The 19963-nt window shown below is 47.8% G+C and overlaps 1 protein-coding gene across 1 annotated transcript in view; it reads right to left on the reverse strand.

The window, feature by feature from the left end:
- Positions 1–19963, reverse strand: part of NEXMIF (neurite extension and migration factor) — a 151440-nt gene that overhangs the window by 6317 nt on the left and 125160 nt on the right. The window contains exon 3 of the mRNA XM_086756562.1: positions 1964–2088. Within this exon, the coding sequence (XP_086612688.1) occupies positions 1964–2039 (76 nt within the window). The 5' untranslated portion in view covers positions 2040–2088. The remainder of the gene's footprint in view (positions 1–1963; positions 2089–19963) is intronic.

Below are 19963 nucleotides of genomic sequence, written 5' to 3' on the forward strand. Positions count from 1 at the left end.
CCCTTCCCTCAACAAGGGTTAAAAAAAAAAAAAAAGAAGGAAAAAAGCTGATTTTTCAGTCCCTCCCACCCGTTTTTAGATCAGAAACGCAGAGGTGGTATCTTTTTCCTTAAGAACCAAAACAAATTAACCAGTACAGTTCCACTTCAGAAGTGAAATAAAATAAAAATCAGCTTGGAGCGGCCAGGAAGCACGGCAGATTTGAGGGTAAAAGAAGAAAGCCTGTGAATGCTGCAGGACTCCAAAAAGGGGGAGGTAGAAAGCTGAAATTAAATCTGAAATGCTGCGTTCAGTGCTCAGAGACGCTCTTATACAAAATAAACTCTCTCTGGGTGTTGCTTTAGGTTTATACCTGTCGAAGTGAACTTAACTCCTGTGAAATACAAATGCCCAAAGTTGATTTTCTAGGGCCTGTATCGTCCTAAAACCAGGCACGCGTTCAATTGATGCTCTAAACACTGCTCCAAGAGATTACAGCTGAAAATGAAAACGCTGGAGAAGCAAAACCACGCAAAAACACGGAACCATCCTGCTGAGAACCAGCTCCGAAGGGAGACCAGTCCCTAACTGGGCACGGCAGCCGGCCTGCTCTGGGGTCACGCAGCCAGCACCCATTCATCCTTGGGTGAGAGGAGGCACAAAGCATCAGCCCCGGCCCCAGTGCCATCAACGGGGAGCTGGCGGCACCAGAGCTACTTACTGGTTCATTGCTTCGGATTCTGCAGCAACTCCTACACAACGATGTTTAATTAAAGCGCTCGTAAAGCCCTATTTAATTGAATTTCATGAAGTGGTATCGGATTCTAGGAATCACCCATCTTTACTGCGCAGGTGAGTGCTGGTTTGCTGTCTATTAGATGAGACAAGGGGACCACGGCGAGAAAATCTCCTTGGAGCCGTCACCAGCTGCGGCTTTACCACGTGGAGTCATGGAGGAGGTGGGTTGACGAAGACGGGTACCTCCAAAATGACATACGCAAGCGTACGCCTCACCTGCCACCAGCACGTGTGGCGGGGTCCTCACCGGCACCCGCGCGCCCGGAGTTGCTCCGGGTTTTCAGTAATGAACAAGAACATTTGCCTCCACACACCTTGTTTTGAGATGACAGAAGGGTTTGAACGTACAAGATGTCAGAGGACCAAGTCCTTGGTATCTAAAATAAGCTCAAATTTCTATATAAATAAATATCTCTCTCTCTCAAGATTTATAGGCCAATAAAAATGTAGAAAGCCGTGAAATTAAGCTTTAATTAGTTATTGCTTGTGAAAGCAAGGATGGAATCGGTTAAATAGACAAAGTCAGGTGTTTTGGGCAGGCTGCTGGAAGGGGCTGATCCTTCCCCACCGACGTCGACGGAAGCTGGGATGACTTAGCGGCTCCCAGGAGCGGGACTGTGGCCAGCAGCACCTGGGCACGCCGTGGGCCAGGGGATCCCACGTGCTGGCTGGTGGGCCACGCAGAAAAGGCAACAACAGCTCAGCAGTCCGACCTCCCCTTTCCAAGGCTGTTAATCCAGGTTTGTTTTCTTCCACCCAACCTCTCATTTTTCCCCAGTTTGTAGGAACTAAGCATCCTTCAGGCAAATTTTGCTGAGATTGGCTCGTGGGTTCCTAAGTAATTGTGAAGAGAGGGAATGATTCCCAACAGACAGAGGGGCTACGTAGTCTTGTATGACTTTTTTCCCTAAGAAACCAAACCAAAATTCATAATTCAAACTGCGTGTGCATGTAAACATTTCCAACCACGCATACGCACGAGCCAAAGCAGCACTTGTTAAGACCTAAAAAGGTGCAGATTCACAGCTGGAGTGACATCCGTGCAGAAAATACACATTCACCCTACTGCTCCACGTTGTGGAGATACCTGCAAACCCCTAAAATGAAATACACGGAAGGAATTAGGAAAATAAGTTGGCTTGCAAGTTGTCGCCGCTCCCTCATGTAGTGTAATTAAGTTCCTTACCATTTTCTTTCACCCCATTAATCAGGATGGTTTCTTGGTCTTCTGAGGCACAATCCTGCTCTTGTTGGTCATCCATCAATTTAACCTCTTTCTGTTCACTCCATGCCCCGCTGCATCTGGCCAACCTGCGCATTTCCAGAAACATAACCACCGTCAGTACAATTCCCACAATTGGATCAAGGAACCGTGAATAAAAAAATAACAACAATGAAAAAAAAAAAACATCCCGCACAACCTCACATGCTGCCCTTACGAGGACAAATACTATTTATTTAGGAGATTGTCTTTTCACTTTTCCACTCCAAAAGCCAAGCCCGATGTATTTCAGCAAGGTTAAAATGCTATATATCACCGTTTCCTTCCCCAAGTCCTTCTTTAGAAGGACTTCACGTAGCCCGAAATCGCTTTTCAGATAAGCGTTGTTGTTATCTCCGGACAGGCGAACGGAGACGCAAAGGAGGGGACTCGCCTCAGGTCAGGCAACAGCCACCCTGCGTCGGAGCTGGAAAAGAAACGCAGATATCCCGCGCAACAACCACTTGCCTCAGCTACCGCTCTCATTTTCCAAGTGCTGCAGGTATGAAAAACTCCCCCAAAAAGCAGTTTTTGGGGAAAAAAAAATGCCTCTGGTCTCATTCTTCACTCAAAACACTTCTTCACCGCGCAACTCCTTCCTTGAAAGCCTTGTTCCCCAGCTGCCTACCACCACCCGCACGGTCCCCGTTGGGTTAAGCTTCATCGTGGCTGGATGACCACCAGTCAAGGCTGACTGGACTTGATGGTCCTTCTCCAAAACAACAAAACCAGGATCAGAACCAGGCCCAGATTTTCTCCCTTCCTCAGCTGAAGATCCCCCCACGTTAAAATGATCTCCAGCCTAAGGAAAGGGAGACGGTGCAACGGAGAGAGGCGGCTCAGTCGCCGGGCACGGGTCGCACAGGGTCACCTTCATCAGTGCTCCTGATGGACAGAACTTCACCTCTTTGACTGTAAATTCAACTCAGAATCTACTTTTTCCCTCCTGGCACCTTGAGCTCAACTCTCTCACAGAACAGGTACTAGATTGAAGCATTGTTTTAGGTGGTTTTTTGTTTGTTTTTGTTTTGGGGTTTTTTTTTTTTTTAAATCAACATTTGTCAACGTCTGATCTTCCCACAGTGTTCACTGCCCTGGGTTCAGCAACGGAACTTCATTCATATTCAGATTTGCAGTGGAGCCCTCTTAATTAACACGAAATCTTTACAACCCTCTTAGCAAGTGAAACCTTCACTGAACTTAAAGATGTTGTGACACCGAGAGGAAGATAAGAATAACAAGCATCAGCAACTCCATTCCTTTGCATATTTAGAGGAATATTTAACTAACCCGGAGAGTTTCACTTTGATGCAAATCCGAATTTCAAAGCTGGAAAGGCCAGACGGTTTGCTGCAGTAAGAACCCTCTCCCCCACCAGCACCCGCACCCTCCCCACCACCCCGGGCTCCAGTTGAGAACAGCTCCAGCCGAAGCGTCGCTGACGTGCTGTAACGGGAGCGACTCGAAATGCCAAAGCACGGATCAGGCAGCTCGGGAGTCATTTCCATGGAACCAGAAGAAGATTAACTTCTAAGTGTGAAAGCGGCTCTGCGTTTTCCGGTAACGGCCTACAACTTCATGGCTTCTTGGCAATATCTCCTGCCTATTAAATGTATGTTAATTAACATAAATATTAATAAATTAAGTTTTAAAATAGCTATTAATGAAAATATTAATAAAATATCTGAAGCCTCAGGAAAACTAGAGGCCAGAGAACCACCACAGGCCAGCGTGACTTCTGGGGAGGGGGCTGTTTGCTGCCCGGGGAAGCTGTGGGAGAAGGAAAAGCTGAGTTGAGGAAGGAGCTTCAACAGGTTCTGACCTGGTGGGTGAGTTCTGCACACCCTCACAGTTTGCTAAGAGGGAAAGAAATGTGCAACGATCTTCATTTCATCTGGCCATGGGCAGGTAGGGTTGGAGAACGGTGCATTTGGCTACGGACATTTACAGATCTGAACCTGTTGCTCACTTCAACGCACCCAGTGTGGATGATGGGACCATCATCTCCAATGTACGGAAGGTCCTAACCAGCGTTCCTGTATATTCTGATCTCCACCGTCTTTCTGAAGTGCAGAGGTGATGCTCTCACGGTCACCAGCAGATGCAAAGTAGAAGGGAAGAGGCCCTGCCATCACGCCTTGCTTGCGATTATCTGTACCCGAGAGGCTTCGGCATTCAGAGACTGCCCCCACAATTTATTCTATTGATTTCCCTAATTATTTTCAACCTAGTTGACACTGCCGGCCTCCACAGCACCTGGCGGTAATGCACACGGCAGCTTCTGCGCTGCGTGAAATGGAGACCTGCTTTGGTTTGGTTTGAACCTGCTGCCCTCCAAAGGATGGGCCATGTTGTCTCACCGAAACGCAGCCTCGGTCCTCAAAAGGACTTTACCATAATTACACCCACAGGAGAATCACGGCAACGTTTCCAGTTACCCAAGTCAAATCAGGATACTCCTGAGCTTTTCCTCACCGTTCCACGTTTAAACCCCAGGTTGAGGGGCAGGAGCTGACCCAGCGTTGCTGTAGAAAGCTTCGTCCTGCAAGCCACGTCCTTGTTTTAGCAGCACGACAGGCTGAGACCCGCAGTTCTACGCTCAGAAGCACAAGCATCGCCTCTGCCCGGCTCTGCTAAGCTGGTTTTTGCCTGGGTGTACTGGCGTACAGCGATTTGGGGTAAAATGCCGCGGGTGGCCCGTTTGCAACCGGCGGCACAATCACAGCCATATAACAAGTAACGGCTTGCAATGAATAAAACAGAGGACAAAAGCAGAAACTATAATTCCCCAATAATGTAAATTTGTCACTTCCAGCGCACACAACATCTCCGGAGAGAAAATAACAACGCGGACATAAAACACTAACGAGCTCAGCAAGAAAGATCTCGAGCGTTTTAAAGAAGGCATCATCCTGTTTCCGCTGGGATTTCCACTGGAGGAGGAAGGAGCACGGTCTTAGGCGTGGGCTGCACGCTTCTCTGCCTGCCTGCTTCTTGCTCTTTCAGTTTGTGGAGTCGGTGGTTTACGCAGAAGGGACGTTTCTGATGGATGCGATCCAAAGGCTGGAGAAGACAATGAAGGCGACGACACGCAAGAACGAAGGGGGTGTGCCTGCAGACGACTGTTCTCCTCAACCGCAGTAACTCTGAGAGCAGAGCTGAGCTCTGAGACAGACAATCTGAAGTTTGTGGAGACCTGCTCAACAAGAGGACCTTTTGGGAGCGGTGTGACCACGAAAGGTCAGATCCCAAGAGGGACAAGAAGAAACACCGGCGACTGCGAAAGAAAAGCTGACAAAGGGGCTTGATACGATGCAGAACAAGAAGAAACCGAAGGCTGGGAATAACAAAGAGGAGGAGAACAGCTGGGTCCATGGGAAGAAAAACCAAACCGAGAGAGGTCTGGGGTATAAAGGCGAGGGGCAGAGAATCCACTAGGTAGCAGGAGAGCACAAAACACAGAGCCATCGGTGGACAGAAGAATAAAGGGGAGAGAATATGGATTTCAGACGGCGTCAGACCATTGAAGAGATACACAACTGGGTCACGCTATTATGAAGACCTGACAGGAGGAAAATCAGTCACCAGCTTGAAGTTTATGAACTTGACTGGAGCTGGAGTGGATGGAGGAAGAGGACGGCAGGTGGAAGACGGTGGTCAAAGATGTGGGATCAGATGAAGTCCACGTCTGTGGGGGAGGAGGGCAGGAGCACAGCTTGGCAGGCTGTGCTTCAAGGACGGTCACAGGCGGTTCACACGTAGGGAAGAACTCAGAGGGACTTTTCTTGATTGCACCACATACTGTAGGGCACTGGTCTGCTAAGATCACAGCTGGCACGACAGAGAAAGATACCAGCTGAGAAAGGAGATCAAAGGGAAGAAGTCGCAGAAAGCAAGCCGTGGAGCCAAAAAATAATCCAGCTGGTTTTAAGCACAAGATGGACAAATTAAGGGACAGAAGGACAGGATGCAGTTGCCCGTGACAGCAGTACACAGGACTCGGTGACCTGGAGAAATCTCTTTCAGCCCTATGACTCATGTCAGGCAAAGGACTGCAAGTGCCTCAAAAAACCCCTCAGCATCACAGCTGAGAAAATTCCCCATTCCTCGTGGGTCCTGTCAGTTTTCCCACGGCTCGCGCTGACAGGGTTGTACAAAAGCTGTTCGCGGCCACATCGCGTGCACAAGTCCTGGAAGAATACAAACCAAAACGGACCCTCTGCTGTAAACCACCCGTTGCCTTGCGAGCAGGTGTCCTTCAGCCCAGATGGCCAGGCTACCCAAAGCAATTTTTGTTCTCTTTCAAAAACCCATGTGATACTTGAGACATTTTATGGGCATTGCTGTTGCCAGAGTGGAGGCAGACATCCGAGAACAAAAGCCGATGTCCCAGCTGAGGCCCCACGAGCTCCCTCTGCTTCCAGGAATATGCCACTATCCTGGTAGAACATCCCTTCATCAGTTCTTCGGAGTAAACCCAGATTATTTCTTTTCCTATAAATTCAACAGCGTATGCAAAGCATCAGCAACACGAGCAACACTCCCTATAGGAAACGTAATCAAGAGGTGCCGGTTATTTACCTAGAACAGAGGAAACGCCGAAATTACAAAGCTAAAACATCTGGCCACGTTCACACATTCATCTCCAGTCAGATAAACGATGGCCCTCATGTTCACTAAAAACAGGCACTGTTTTGTACAGGTTGGATTTCAGCATGTTCCTATCATCATTAATTTTACAAAGGTGAAAGGGGAAACACCACTAATTTGTACAACCACGAGGGAAAATGCATCTGCTCGATGCCTTGTCCTCTACAAAGAAAGCCCCAAGTTGCTTTGCTTCTTTCTCAGCCAGAAACTGGCCGTTCCCCCCAGTACTGCACGCTCCTGTCCCGAATGGATGGTTACAAAGCTGACGGGTCCATCACCCCGCTGCCGTCAGAGGTGCCACGGGGATCAGTCCAGCCGGAGAGCCCCCCTCCCCAGCTGCCGGCCCAAGGAGAAATTGTGCCCAGGGACCTGCTGGAGAGATCTCCTCCTCCGGAGAGGACTCTCCTTGGGAAGCAGCTGTGATTTGGCTCGTGGTGTTTTCCAGCAGAAGCAGCGATGGTGGCAGGGACACCCTGGAAGCACTTCCAGGGGATAAAGCCAGCCAGCTAGCCATGATGGCTACGTAATTCAGTGTTGGCCACAGCTACTGAACATCTCCTCGTTCATATTTAACACACTCCTCCCACGCAGAAGAGAAAAAAGAATTAAAAACAATCCACCAGGTAAAAATAAATAGCCTACCAGAGTGACTGAAAGCCCACCTGCACATCTGGGAATTCCATTGGTTGGACGCGATTGCAGGTTGGCGAAAGCTGTTCCATAATTAAAGTTGCAAGAGTGTTTCGGCTCCAAGCTGAATAAACAAAAGGTCGCCAGCGTCCAGACAGAACCCAACGTGCCGGTTCCTATTGACACAAAACTTCTACAAATCGAGTGCTTTTATTTGGTAGATGGAGAGGGAGTACCCGAAGTGAGGGAAAATCTTTTTATGGAGAAGTGGGGGAAGAACGCGAAGAAGATGTGGCTTTTTTTCCTGCAGAGTTGTGAATAAGTGCAGGTGTTCTGTATATGCAGTTGTATCTTGCAAAAAAAGAGCTTTAGAGAAATTAATTACATGTCAGAGCCTCTGACAGGTCTTTTAAGAATTATGATACTTTTGAATGAAAACATTATACACTTAAAAAGAAGTACCATGTAAATGTCTCTGAGATATTTGCAGTCAGTGGAGTAATAGTAGAGAAGAATCCAGCTCCACCCGTGGCACGAACGGATGCTGAACGCGCCGTGCTCCTCCCAACGACGACGGCTCCCGCCCGTGCAGGACCTCACTAACTCCCCTGCAGAAGCCTAAAACAGAGTCCCACCACGCCCCAGGAGCCGGTGCCATGGTGTCAGGCTCATCGGTCACTGACCTGAAGGATGCTGTTTGCCTACCAGATTCTGAACTTCCCAAATCCCTTTTATTCCAGAGATTCCGCTTGGACGTTGGTTTTTCACTCTAATTTGATAACTGGTGGGTGAAGTGATAAAAATTTCCACTTGCCAGCAGAGAGGGTTGTATTTCACTACTAAGTCTCTAAAAATTGGTCTTCTAGAAGAACCTCTCTGAGTAAACCTGGTTTTCCAAGAATGTACATTTTTATTTAGGCCAAGGGTCCCTGAATTTTGCCCAGCAGCTGACAAGAGAAAAGTACGAAGAGCATATGAGGTTTCCAGAACCAATGGGGTTGGAAAGGTAAAGCTTCTAAGGAAAGGTATAACGTGAAACTGTCCTCCCCTTCTGCCCATCACGAAGTGCTTCTCTGGTCCACAGAAATGATGTTGGACTTAAGGGTTCAAGTTCCAAAGTTATTTTCCCAGTAAAATCTCATGAGGAAATCATATCTCCCAGCAGTTCCCCGGGCTTTTCCTATCAACGATGGTGAACAGGTGGGAGAAAAGGCCGAGTGAAGGAGAAATAGAAAACAAAGGCGGCCTTTCTGGGTCGATCCCAGCCGTGAGGCATCTAAAACGCTTCAAGAAGGCAAAGTTTGACAGAGTCAACGTTACCTGAGAATAGGTTCGGCAACTTAGGTATAAATACAGATAAAAGCCTCCGATTCGGAATAAATCTAGGGGGAAAAAAAAAATGAAGTTGATTTAAAAAAGAGCTTGTGGAGAAAATGGAGAACACAAAACCCATGAAAAGAAGAAACAATTTAAGAACAAGCGTGTTCCCAGAAGGTGTAAAGGACGGATGGCTTGTTAATATTCATAGCAAGCCTCCAGTTTTCTCCTCAGCGAAAGCAGAGGCAATAATTACAGCGGAGCCCAAGCCCCAACTCCAGCAGACCCCAAGATATGATATTCAGAGCAGACTGTTTTAGAGCCAACTCCAAAATAAATGACGGTTTTTGACCTTACTCTGGAAGGACGTAAGGTGCAAGTGTTTCAAGACCTGTCACAAACAACTTGAAGGAAAAAGGAAGGAAGGGAACAAAATTATAGCCTTCCTGACAAAGCACACGTGAAATACAGGAGGAGCTTTCTCTGCAAACGTGTTCTCGCACATCAAGAGCAGCAGTAGATCATAAAGGGAAAAAGGCGGCAATTAAAATCCTTGAGAAGCTGAAACGCATGAGGGAATGTCTGAACTACGGCGTATTTCAGCATAAAACTGTACGGTATTCCGGAAAGGACAGCTGCTAAATGCTAAAGGTGAGAGCAGCAAAATGCAAAGACAGAGTGAAGATCCACTACGCTATGGGCGTGCAAGGGACGGGTGCGAGACGGGGCCATAACCGGGGAGAGGGGGGACCTCGTGGGGAAAAAGCATCCAGGAAGTACCGCAGAGACCAGGGAGACAGAGAACGGGAGGAAAAAGGACAGTCCGAGTCCAAAAGCAAACGCTACTGGCTTCGGATGAGCAACAGCTCAGCGCCACGTCCTCAGAGACGGCAGTCGAGAACCCGTTGGAAAGTTGATGGCTTCGGTAAGGAAGAAGCAAATATCCCTCTTCACCAGACGCGGGATGAATTTACACCGTGGGGCCAGAGAACTGTTCCCCTGGGAATGACGAGGGGGAGGCAGAGCGGGAGCCCAGGTGGACTCCTGAGGGTTTCAGTGAGTACATCCAGTTTCAGGGTCAGGAAGCAGAAAGAGGATTCCTGGCTACCAAGAGCAAGGGAGGACCATGGAGAAGAGTCACCAGGATTCTTTTGGGTCATCGTCTTTCATTTTATCATCGGGTTTTATTTCACAAAAGGGGAAGGAAATGAAGCAATCGTTGGTGTCACCAGCTGCGTAGTTTTGAAAAGCACTGCCAAGCTGAGGGAGAGATTTTCCTCTCCTGAAAACAAAAAAGAATACAAACTTTGGTTTAGCTGTGGTGGCCTAAAGTAGAACCATTTCTATAATTATTTAAAAAGATTAATAGCCTTATCCAAAGAAAGACGGTTTTATGATTGACAACAGACAGACCTGGTATTAAGCCGTTGGCACAAGCCTATTAAAAAATCTGCGATGAAAACTGTCACGGGTCTGGCTGCCACCCCGCTCCCAGGACGGGCTTGTCATTGCATGAGCTAAATGCATCCTCTCTGTCTCAGCAGGCAAGCCAAAGGTCAGCAGACCTGACCAAAGGTCACCTCAGAAGAACATGAACAGCAGCAGCTACCCAGCCAGGGTTAGCTCCTTCTTTTTACAGCTTATTAGGATTACGAATACGTGTAGAGAAGCAGAAGTTATCTTTGTCTGGGATGGGATGAGAGGAAGGCAAGAGAGGATTTGAGGGATTTTCTCAACTTTGCTCTTGACACATAAAGATTGCAAAGAACGGAGGAAAAATATTTCTTGGAGGAGGAAGACCTGAATGTATCTGGAAGAGGAAGAACCCCGATCTCTCTTCTCCACGGCACAGGCACATCTTTTAGGACTTGCTACGCTCTATCTAGCTCCATGAGGGTCACAAATCAGTGGATCTCATTATTTTCGAGCAGACCTGACTTCACTAGATGGGAACTCAAATATAACCAACCCTTGGGAAGAGCACACGTCCACCCTCCGCTGCCTCTCACACAAGATACCTACAGAGGCTTTCAGGAGTATCTAAGAGCAAACTGATAAACTGCTACGAGAGGCCGGCAAGGCCATGAAGAGAGCGAGTAGCTCATTAACAAGGCTTATTAAGAGCTCAGAATACGAACCACCACCATCGGCAACACACCAAAAAGCAAACCAAGAGGCAAACCAGAGCAGCCCAGGATTGAGGCCCTTCCAACCCTGGGGTTCAAAAATTGGCAGCATGGTCTCAAAACCTCACCTGATACTGGAAATTAGAGGTAAACTGACTGTTGTGCAAATCAGTGAAGCAAATAAACTTTTTCTGTGGCAAGCCAAAGAGAAGCTAAAAACAGTCGTCAGTCCCGTTCGTAAGAGGTGGTAAGGAAATCGGATGTTTCACTTGGGAGAAAAAACAGAGACTTTTGGACAACTTTAAAAGGCATCTCCTCTCCCAGCGTGGGCTTACAGCTGAATTTTAAGGGCGCTGAAACATTTTAATGGCTCTGGTTAATTAGCTTACGCGTGCAGGAGATACTCCTTCCCACTGGAAGGGACCAAGGAGAGCTGTAGGTGACACATAGCACATAGGTGACAGATTGTACCAACTTTCTGTCCCATCGACTCACTTCATCGATAGACATCGACGCCGAGCATGGGCCGCGATGCTGGCAGGTGGCCCCGTGGTGTCCGACTCCAGATCACTCAGCATTCACTGCGGACAAACTGCTGATAAAATTAAAGAGGGCGCTCAATGCGCCACACGATAGCTACAAAAATAACGTTCAACATACCATAGCAAAGTTTTGGGCCGAACTGGAGGGGAAAACAGCAACGGAAGCATTTTTCTTTAGAGATGAGTTGAGAATTGGCGTTTTGGCTTTGTCAAGAAGAGCTGGCGTTGCTGTGCTAGCATTGCCTCGATGGGGTTAACGTTAGCAAGCGGGGTCCCCACTGCTGCCACCACCCCGTGCTCGGGTAGAAGAAGACAAGAGGCCCAAAGACAGCCCGTAATGTTGCTTTTTGCCTTTCCTCCTTAAAATCAACTGTATGCCAAACACGTCATTTTCACTCAGTCTCCGGATATAAAGTTAAGATAAATCAGAAATGTTAAGGGCCTGCATTTCTGATCAAATTAGGCTGGAATGATTAAAAACCCCAACCCTCACAAATCCGCAAAAGTTGAAAATTCAGTGCGACACCGGGGCGTTAACCTTACAAAAACACGAGGCCCTCTCCAGAGCTAATTGTGTATCAGTGGAATCTAAAATAACAAAAGCCATTAAAGAACAGTTCAGGACGGAGATTTCTTGTCGGGCAGAACTGCTGCAGTTAAAAGAACTTATTACCAACGTTCTCCTCCTGCAGCAGTATTTACGGACAGGCCTACGGGACAGGAAGCAAGCCTTCCTGTGAACCTCATCGGGAAATACGAGAGACCGAGCTCAGGTGCATTAACATCACAGAAGCTGACTAAGAAAGGGGATGTTTCCCAGTCCCTTGCACGCCGGGTTTTATCAAATAACTCAGCTGAAGAACGGTGCGGAACATTTTGTTTAAAGCTACAGATTAATACGGAGCCAGAACGGCACGCGGACATGGATTTCACAGAGCTACGCTGATGAAGAGACTCAGTCTTAAACTTTACGATTACCTCTTTTTTTGACTTCTTACAGTTGCCTATCCGAAACAGTCTCTTCTTGTCCCTGCTAACCATCGGGTTTAAAAAAGGAAGAAAGAAAAGAGGATTTTTTTTCCTGTACAAATTTGTAATATATTAAAATTTGGACCAATGAGGGCAATTAAGCTGGCTGGTGCTGCAGGAGGATATGAAAGCTCATCAGGATATTTGCAGTAACCCTGGTGGGGTAAACATTTATCTTTTCTAATATCTCCAAATTAGAAATTTTATAGGGAAGAAGAGATCTTAGCAAAGCTCGTTTGTCTCTTATTAGCCATTAGCCGACAGGGACTCAGGATAAGAAGTGTTAATTTCTGAAGTATGCATAATGTTCATAAAAGCACAGACAAGGAAGACCAAACAACCGAGCGGAGGCGCGGGAAGAAATGAAGCCAGAGCAACAGGAGCAAGGGCTCGTTTGCATCTTTGCCACACCGACAACCCAATGCTAAAACGCGAGCCGTCATCGGCTTTGAGCAACTAAGGCAAGCAGATTGCTAGAGAAGAGGTGAAGGTGACAGACCCCCTCCTCCAAAAAGGGTGACATTTCTCATGGATGTGGAAACAAAAATCCCTTAGCCGTTAAACCCAAGATCCTAGCCAGATCCTGTGAATATTGATGAACAACCTGAAGTTTTATAAGGATTTGTCCTTTTTATAGCCATGTAAGTGACTGTATTGATAACAGATGGGCTCTTCCATATAATTTCCTTTTTAAACTTTCAGCTTCACGCAATTCCCGCGTAATCCTTGTGCTGGGAAAGCAAAGCCTGTGCTTTTAGCTCCAGAGCATAAAGCTGGGGTTACTTCTGTTCAGTTGCTTTTGCTTTCAAGACCTTTAATTACACAACCGGGTAGGTGCTCTTAAATACATCATCATCATCATCGTCATTTTTTCCCAGAGACCCCCTGGGTGTATCGGGTCTGTCGGGTGAGGTGAACCTAAAAGTGACTTCCACTTAAAGGAACTATCCAGTACGTGCCGACTTACGCGCATTTTCATAGTAGAGAGGGCAGCTTCCCATAGCCGACACAGCCGGACCACCGAATTTTACGGGTAAAATGGCTTCCCAGCCTCATCCCGTGACGCGCATCTGAAGGAGCCAGTGCTTCTGACTGAAAAGGGAATAAGGGGAGGCAGGAAAAGCAAATGATCAAAACACTTCTCACACCGAGAAAAGAATCTATCAGCCCCGATAAGGAGTCTGAATTGATGACAATTATAAGATACCATCCATTTCAGCTAATAATTCAGAAGAAGGATGAATTATTTGAGGAGTAATATGTGATCATTTATTTAAAGGCCTATTATAATGTGCAGGCTGGAGGAGGCAGGGTTAAGGGTGTACGAGCACTTCAGCGCTTACGTTTCCGGACGGTTGTACCTTAACAAACGCAGAAATTTAACAGCCCAGTATTTAGTTTTAAAATCCAGCTGCTGGTTTAGTTTATAGGGCTCCTGCATTTATAAAACAGCAAACCATTTTACAAGGCCATGTTACAGGCATTCCACTTTTCCTCCGCTTTCCTATTAATTTAATAAATCTGCCAACATTTGCCTTTGAGAACTGGTTCATTTATTTAAAATTCCCAAACACCCCCATCCATGGCTCCGCATGCCGGTCAGAGGGAAGCGTCAACGAAACACAAAGCTACGTCTCTTCATTTTCGCTCGGAGAGATTCTGGGTTCCGCCAAATGCCGAAGGTGATTTCCAAAGGCAAAAAATCCCGCATTACGAGCGATTGCAGCTCCTAAGACACCGGTCCAAATCTCCATCCGTAGCCAGGTAACGATCTGGAATGCTGATATTTAAGAGGAAGAATATCTGGACAGCTGCCCCAGCTCCCTGGGAAGCGATGTTTAGTTAAAGTCTTGGATATCGCTGAAAGAAGATGTGGAGATGTCACACTGCGGCTGAAGCGTTTTTTCAAGTGTCGAATTATTCACCCGTGAATCTCAGATGTGAAATCCAAGTGCTCCGGTACTGCCCCGGCTTTAGACAATGTCTGATTCCTTTCTGTGCCACGGTGGGGTCTCTTCATCAGCTTGCTTTCATCTATAATCACAGCCAGGTCATGGATTATTAGTCACATTCACTGCAAAATCCAAACTCCGCTACGCCAATCAGCCAGCCTGGGACTCCTGAAACGCTCCCCCGGCATCAGGGACCATGCGGCAACGGCAACGGCGACGCGCAAGGGCCGGCCTTCATACCAGCAAAACCAGCATGCCACCGCCATGCAAATTGGAAACGAGGAGGAAGTCAAGATGTTCACCCGTTCTTTCTCCATGTGAACGTAGCAGGAAGAAAAATTTTTTTAAAAATCATAAACAAAGGCATTTATCAGCTTTTGCTGGAGGTGTTACTCTGCATATTGAGCCGCACGGCAGTGATTGTTTCATTAGCAGGACCTTGGTTACGTTTGCGATGCGAACGAGTCTGGGAGAACAGAGGGAAAGATACTACGGGCAATGCCGCAGCGAAGATAAATAGGCAAACATCCCACGCCTGACATTAGTTAATACATCACCGCTTTATTCACTTAGGGCAGCCGTGAAATCAATTTTTTCAGAAAAAAATAAAAAAATTTGTATCCAAATCTGTGCTCACAATAGGAGCGAGGCACGGAACGATGGAATGGGGAGGGAAAGCTTGGCTTTGCTGCAGGTTCTAACTCGGCTGATTTGTCTTCGCCTAACGCAAAGCCCTGCTAAGCACTTTGTTTCCCACAAAGGATGATTTTTGTCATTTTTCCTCCAAACTAAACCATCTCTCTTTTTAAAAACTTCCTCAGAAGCCAGTAGCAATGCGTTCCCAGCCTCTCAAGGATGCTTTACTGTCCTTCCCAAAGTATCCCGGCTAAATCGGTAGCAATGACGGAACTGCTAAAAATAAACAAATCTTCTCTTTGGTAAGGCTAAAAATACATTTCAAACTGGTCAAATCCCATCTTATTTCTGGAAAAACTCCTGAGCCTCGCACCGTAAAGAATGAGACTGCGCTGAAGTCAAACCCAAACTGAAAGCAGCCCGTTAAATGCCAACCCAAGGATGAATTCGTGGTTTCGTATCCATTCCTCTGGAAAACCAAGACCAGATCACGGATAACTCATCATCCGCGATAAAAACCAATCTGTTGGAATTTCCTGGAGATCCTGCCACGGCTGGAAACAGGGCTTGCTCTCCAAAGGGATTTAACAGAGTCCACATGCCACCTCATTCCCTTTAGGCTTAACGATCTTATGCTCCGCTGTGCGATTAAAAGGTGTGCAAGGCAGGAGCCTGGGGATCCCGCACATTGCACGGGCACCTCGAATCCCGATCGGACTTTCCAAACTACTCAGTGCTTCATTGGGCAGCAGCTGTCAATGACGCAGGGGCTTTTGTCTATTTTGAGCTCAAATTGATTGGCAATTTTGAAGAACGCTCCGCAAATTGCTCCGCTAATCACAGCGACTCCAGCCATGTAACTGTATTAAAATAACATCAGCGCTGAGACAGAAAACGGAGAAGAGCCAGGAAACGCTGAGCTGAGCCTGCTCGGCATCCTTCATCTTGCCTGCTTGTACCGGGATGTTGCAGCCTCCGTGGTTTTTTCCCCTCCGCAGCGATCTGGTTCTGGCCGCTCACACCCGTTCAACAATAACACCACTTGGGATTTCGACGCCTCTTTACGTTTCCGAAGCGCTGGGGCACGTTTTTAAAATGCGAGTGTCAGCCGTTGCTGGCAAAGGCCACAGCTGAAAAATAATGTAACTCTCCAGGGAATCATTGACAAGAGGCAGAATCAGAAGATTTTAAATTCCTCTTATGCCAAGTTGCCTGTAAATCCTTTTAGCGGAGACAGGGAGAGACGGGGCTTACCCACAAGATGGGGATGCTGGCAATCTGCTCCCAGTGCATCCTCCTGCTGCCGGCATCTGCCCTCCCCCAGGTACCCAGCTCGAAACCAAAAGAGCCTTGGGGAGCATCACCTTCTCCTCTGGTTCCTGACTCTGTAAGGAAAGAGCAGTTTCCATCTTCTGCGGTGAACACCGTTGGCAGGGTGAGATCCCAGCATCTCCCATCAGGGCCTGGAGAACTGGGGGCACCAACGCCCACTCCAAGGTCAGAGCTCTTCTGTTGTGGAGACACGATGACACTGTGAAGTAAGCTTTGAAAAGGGCGTTCTGTGTCTGTTACTCCCCAGCTCATCAGTTCAGATTTAAAAAAAAAAAATATTTAAAAGTTTCATCTGGACAAACAAAACATCGTCCCAAGCACGGACACACATGCAACATTGGGTCATCGGTCACCACCATGGGTCAGCTAAGCCGTGGTCATTTGGATTCGGCGCGTGGTGCCCTCTGAGCTCCGGCAAAGCGGCAGGACCCTGCCCGGGAAGGCGATGGGCTGCATCCAGGCTGTCTGCGTGGGACGGGCACCAGTGAGCGTGGGGAAACAGCTCGTCAGTAGGCGTGGATTCAAAATCTTCAGGCGGAAGAATCTGCCTCCCGTGTGCTGATGGGCGTCCCAATTACTGGCTGTCCTAAACAACAGATTAAAAAGGGCAGGGGAACAATGCCTTGCTGCTGGCTGACAAACAAAGGTCGATACGGAAGGATAAATCACCCCTTCTACGCATTTCACGTACACCAGTGAAACATCCTCGACAATGGATCAAATCGAAGTCCATCGCCAAGTTCAAGAACACGATTAATGCAGATCTATTCATTTCAAGGAGGGTCGGTACAATGGATTGCTTTCCCCTTCAAAAATTACTCAAAACTGCACGCTTCCTTTTCATTCTTCTGCATCTTAACATTTAAAAAAAGAAATACGGCACACGCGTAACGGGAGAAAGGTGGTATACAAATCATAGCCTGCTGCAAAAAGTTGATTTCACAAAGACTTTCCACGGCACAGGGACAAGGACCACTTGTTGATAAATTACTTTCAATCGGAAAGCGGAAAGACGTATTTGTATGCATTGGTATGCACCCTAAGTGCTGCTATTGTTGAGCAATTTGATGGAAGTCCACTAAAACGTATCGCGTGGCTTTTATTTCACCTCATTTAAATGAAATTAATGGATAGGGACGGTGCCTAGGGACAAAACGGAGTCCTATACATAGACACACATCTTTTTGGTTAAGGAATATCTAGGCCGAATCATAGAATGGTTTGGGTGGGAAGGGACCTTCAAAGCCCATCCAGTCCAATCCCCCTGCAAGGAGCAGGGACATCTCCAACCAGATCAGGTTGCTCAGAGCCCCGGCCAACCTGGCCCTGAATGTTTCCAGGGATGGGGCATCCACCACCTCTCTGGGCAACCTGGGACAGTGTTCTGCCACCCTCAGCATAAAAAATTTTTTCCTAATATCCATTCTAAATCTACCTCCCGCTATTTTGAAACCATTACCCCTCGTCCTGTCACAACAGGCCCTATGGAAGAGTTTCTCCCCGAATGATCCACTTAGGCTGCCCTTATCCCTTCAGGACTTACCTGTGCCAACAAGGATCTGACCAGCCCCATGGTGCAGCTTCAATTCAACACGCATTTTTACATTGCGCAAGGAATGGGCAGGAAGGGGCGCAGGACAACGCACCACTGTTTCGGATAGCTCCGTGATGCCACCAAGATCCTACACAAAAGCAGAAATCGGCAACGAGAGCAGCCTCCGTCCGAAGCTCAAGGCCACACACATATTTGCTGGTGGAAAAAGGTTTGCTACCACTGAAACGAAGCCGAAAGCCAAGCTGCATTCAAACCAGGCCGCAAGCTTTTGAAACCAAAGACACGGGTAAAGAGCGTTTTGGCGAAATGCTAGGTGGGAAATCTGGGAGAAGGGCCTGGGTTTTGTACGCTGACTGTTCACGCAGCTCAAGGGCAACGAGCCCTGGGATCTGTGCCAGGGAAATGCCGCGTCCACCCTAAAAAGAGTTCATTCCCAAGACGGAGCTCCTGCAGAGCTCCAGATCCCAAAGATAACAGCCCACCTCAAAATGACCTGGGATTTCATTAGGGCTCATAACTGAGGAAAAAAAATTGCTCCCAAACATGCATTACAAATTCAGTCTGTAGAAATTCCTTCAGAGGCATCTACCTCAGTTAAAGCAAATGATGTGCGGGCATCCGATTGGCGGCCAACAAGCGATTCTGCCTCCGGGAGCAGGAGCTGGTGGGGATGGAAGCTGCAAGGAAAGTGGGGAACAGGCTGAAGCTCTGCCAGGGACGGAATGGGAAGCAACTGCAACTTCTGCCACGGCCCAGGACCTCCAGTGGACTCTACCTGCACAAGCGCCTGCAGCTCCAAAGCAGGGATTGAGCGAATCTCCTCTTTGAGGAACAAAATGCAGTTGTGACGCGGAACCTTGGTGAACTCCAGCCCGGAGGAAAACCACGGCGGGGACAAAGAGTAAAGGTGAGCGGGTAGAGGTGCTGGGTGCCCAAACTAGTCCAGCACGTGGTTGATTACAACAGGTTGCCATCGCGGAGTTTTTCTGCTGATGGATTGGAGATGTTTTCCTGAGTCAAGAATGGGAGAGGGATCTCCCTTGAGGTCTCACAGGCGTTGGCATAAGCCAGCACCACGAAAAAGCCAGCCTACGTCTTAGCAGGAAGGACGAGAGCAGCAAGCCATGAAAGAAACTTAAGAGCAATGCATAAATTAAATCTTAAATTAGTCCTCTAGCTGTGTCCGCAGCTCTTGTTTAAGGAAAAGACGTTAGTGGCAATGTCTTGAAGTCACTTAGAGGATTTCTGTCCATCACCATGGAGAGGCGATGCCGGGAATGATACAGCAGGCAGAGCCTGGTTTTTCACCCCGCATCTTAAAACCGGGGATTGGCACGTCCAAGTGTATCTAAAGCACGGGGGACAGGCTGCTTTAACAGCAGGACAAGGCCTACAGCAATTTAAAGTGATAGCTTTTGGCTCGCCGCGTTGGCGAGGTTAATGGAGAAGGCTTTGGACGGCACGTCTCTCAGCCTGTTTGTTAAACCCACACGAGATCCCAGTGCACGCGAAAAATCTCCGAGCGGGAACTGATAAATGGGCTGCGGTGAGCTTAGGGCCACAAAGCTGAAACCAGACCCAAAGAAATGTGAGTTGTTTCAAAAAGAGCCAATTTACCCCGGGCACGGCGAGGTGGAAGCTGTCACCGCCTAAATGAGAACAGAAGCTGTCAGGACATCTCTTGGATGCAAAGTTTGGGAGGGCTTGCGTTGCGTTACAAAAGGTTTATTTGCAAGTTTGTCGATATTTCACAACACCGGGTGGGGTGACAGAGCCCTTTCAGCGGGATGTGAAGCGGGACGTCGCACCCCGAGAGCTCCAGCCTGGCTCAGCCCCGGTTTAAAGGGCTTGGACAGGGCGGGTGACGGTTTTAGGGCTTCTGCTTCGGCTTCACCCCTACCTGAAAAACACCAACGTCTTGACAGAGGAGCGGCTTATCGCAGCAAAAACCACATGCTGTAGAAAAGAAGCAATTAAACCGCTCGCAGTGATTAAGTCCATAAAACATTTTCACTGCTATTTGGTAATAACTCGCTAGAAATGGCAGACCCCACTCACGTGGAATAGGTTTAGGAAGCTGCAGAAAGCCCACGGGATGAGGTGCCAGGCGGCCAGGCTTCCTGCAACGCTACGATTTTGCAATTAAACGCAGCCCA

This window comes from Chlamydotis macqueenii, chromosome 11 (assembly GCF_036417535.1).
Source record: "Chlamydotis macqueenii isolate bChlMac1 chromosome 11, bChlMac1.mat, whole genome shotgun sequence".
Classification (NCBI taxonomy): Eukaryota; Metazoa; Chordata; class Aves; order Otidiformes; family Otididae; genus Chlamydotis; species Chlamydotis macqueenii.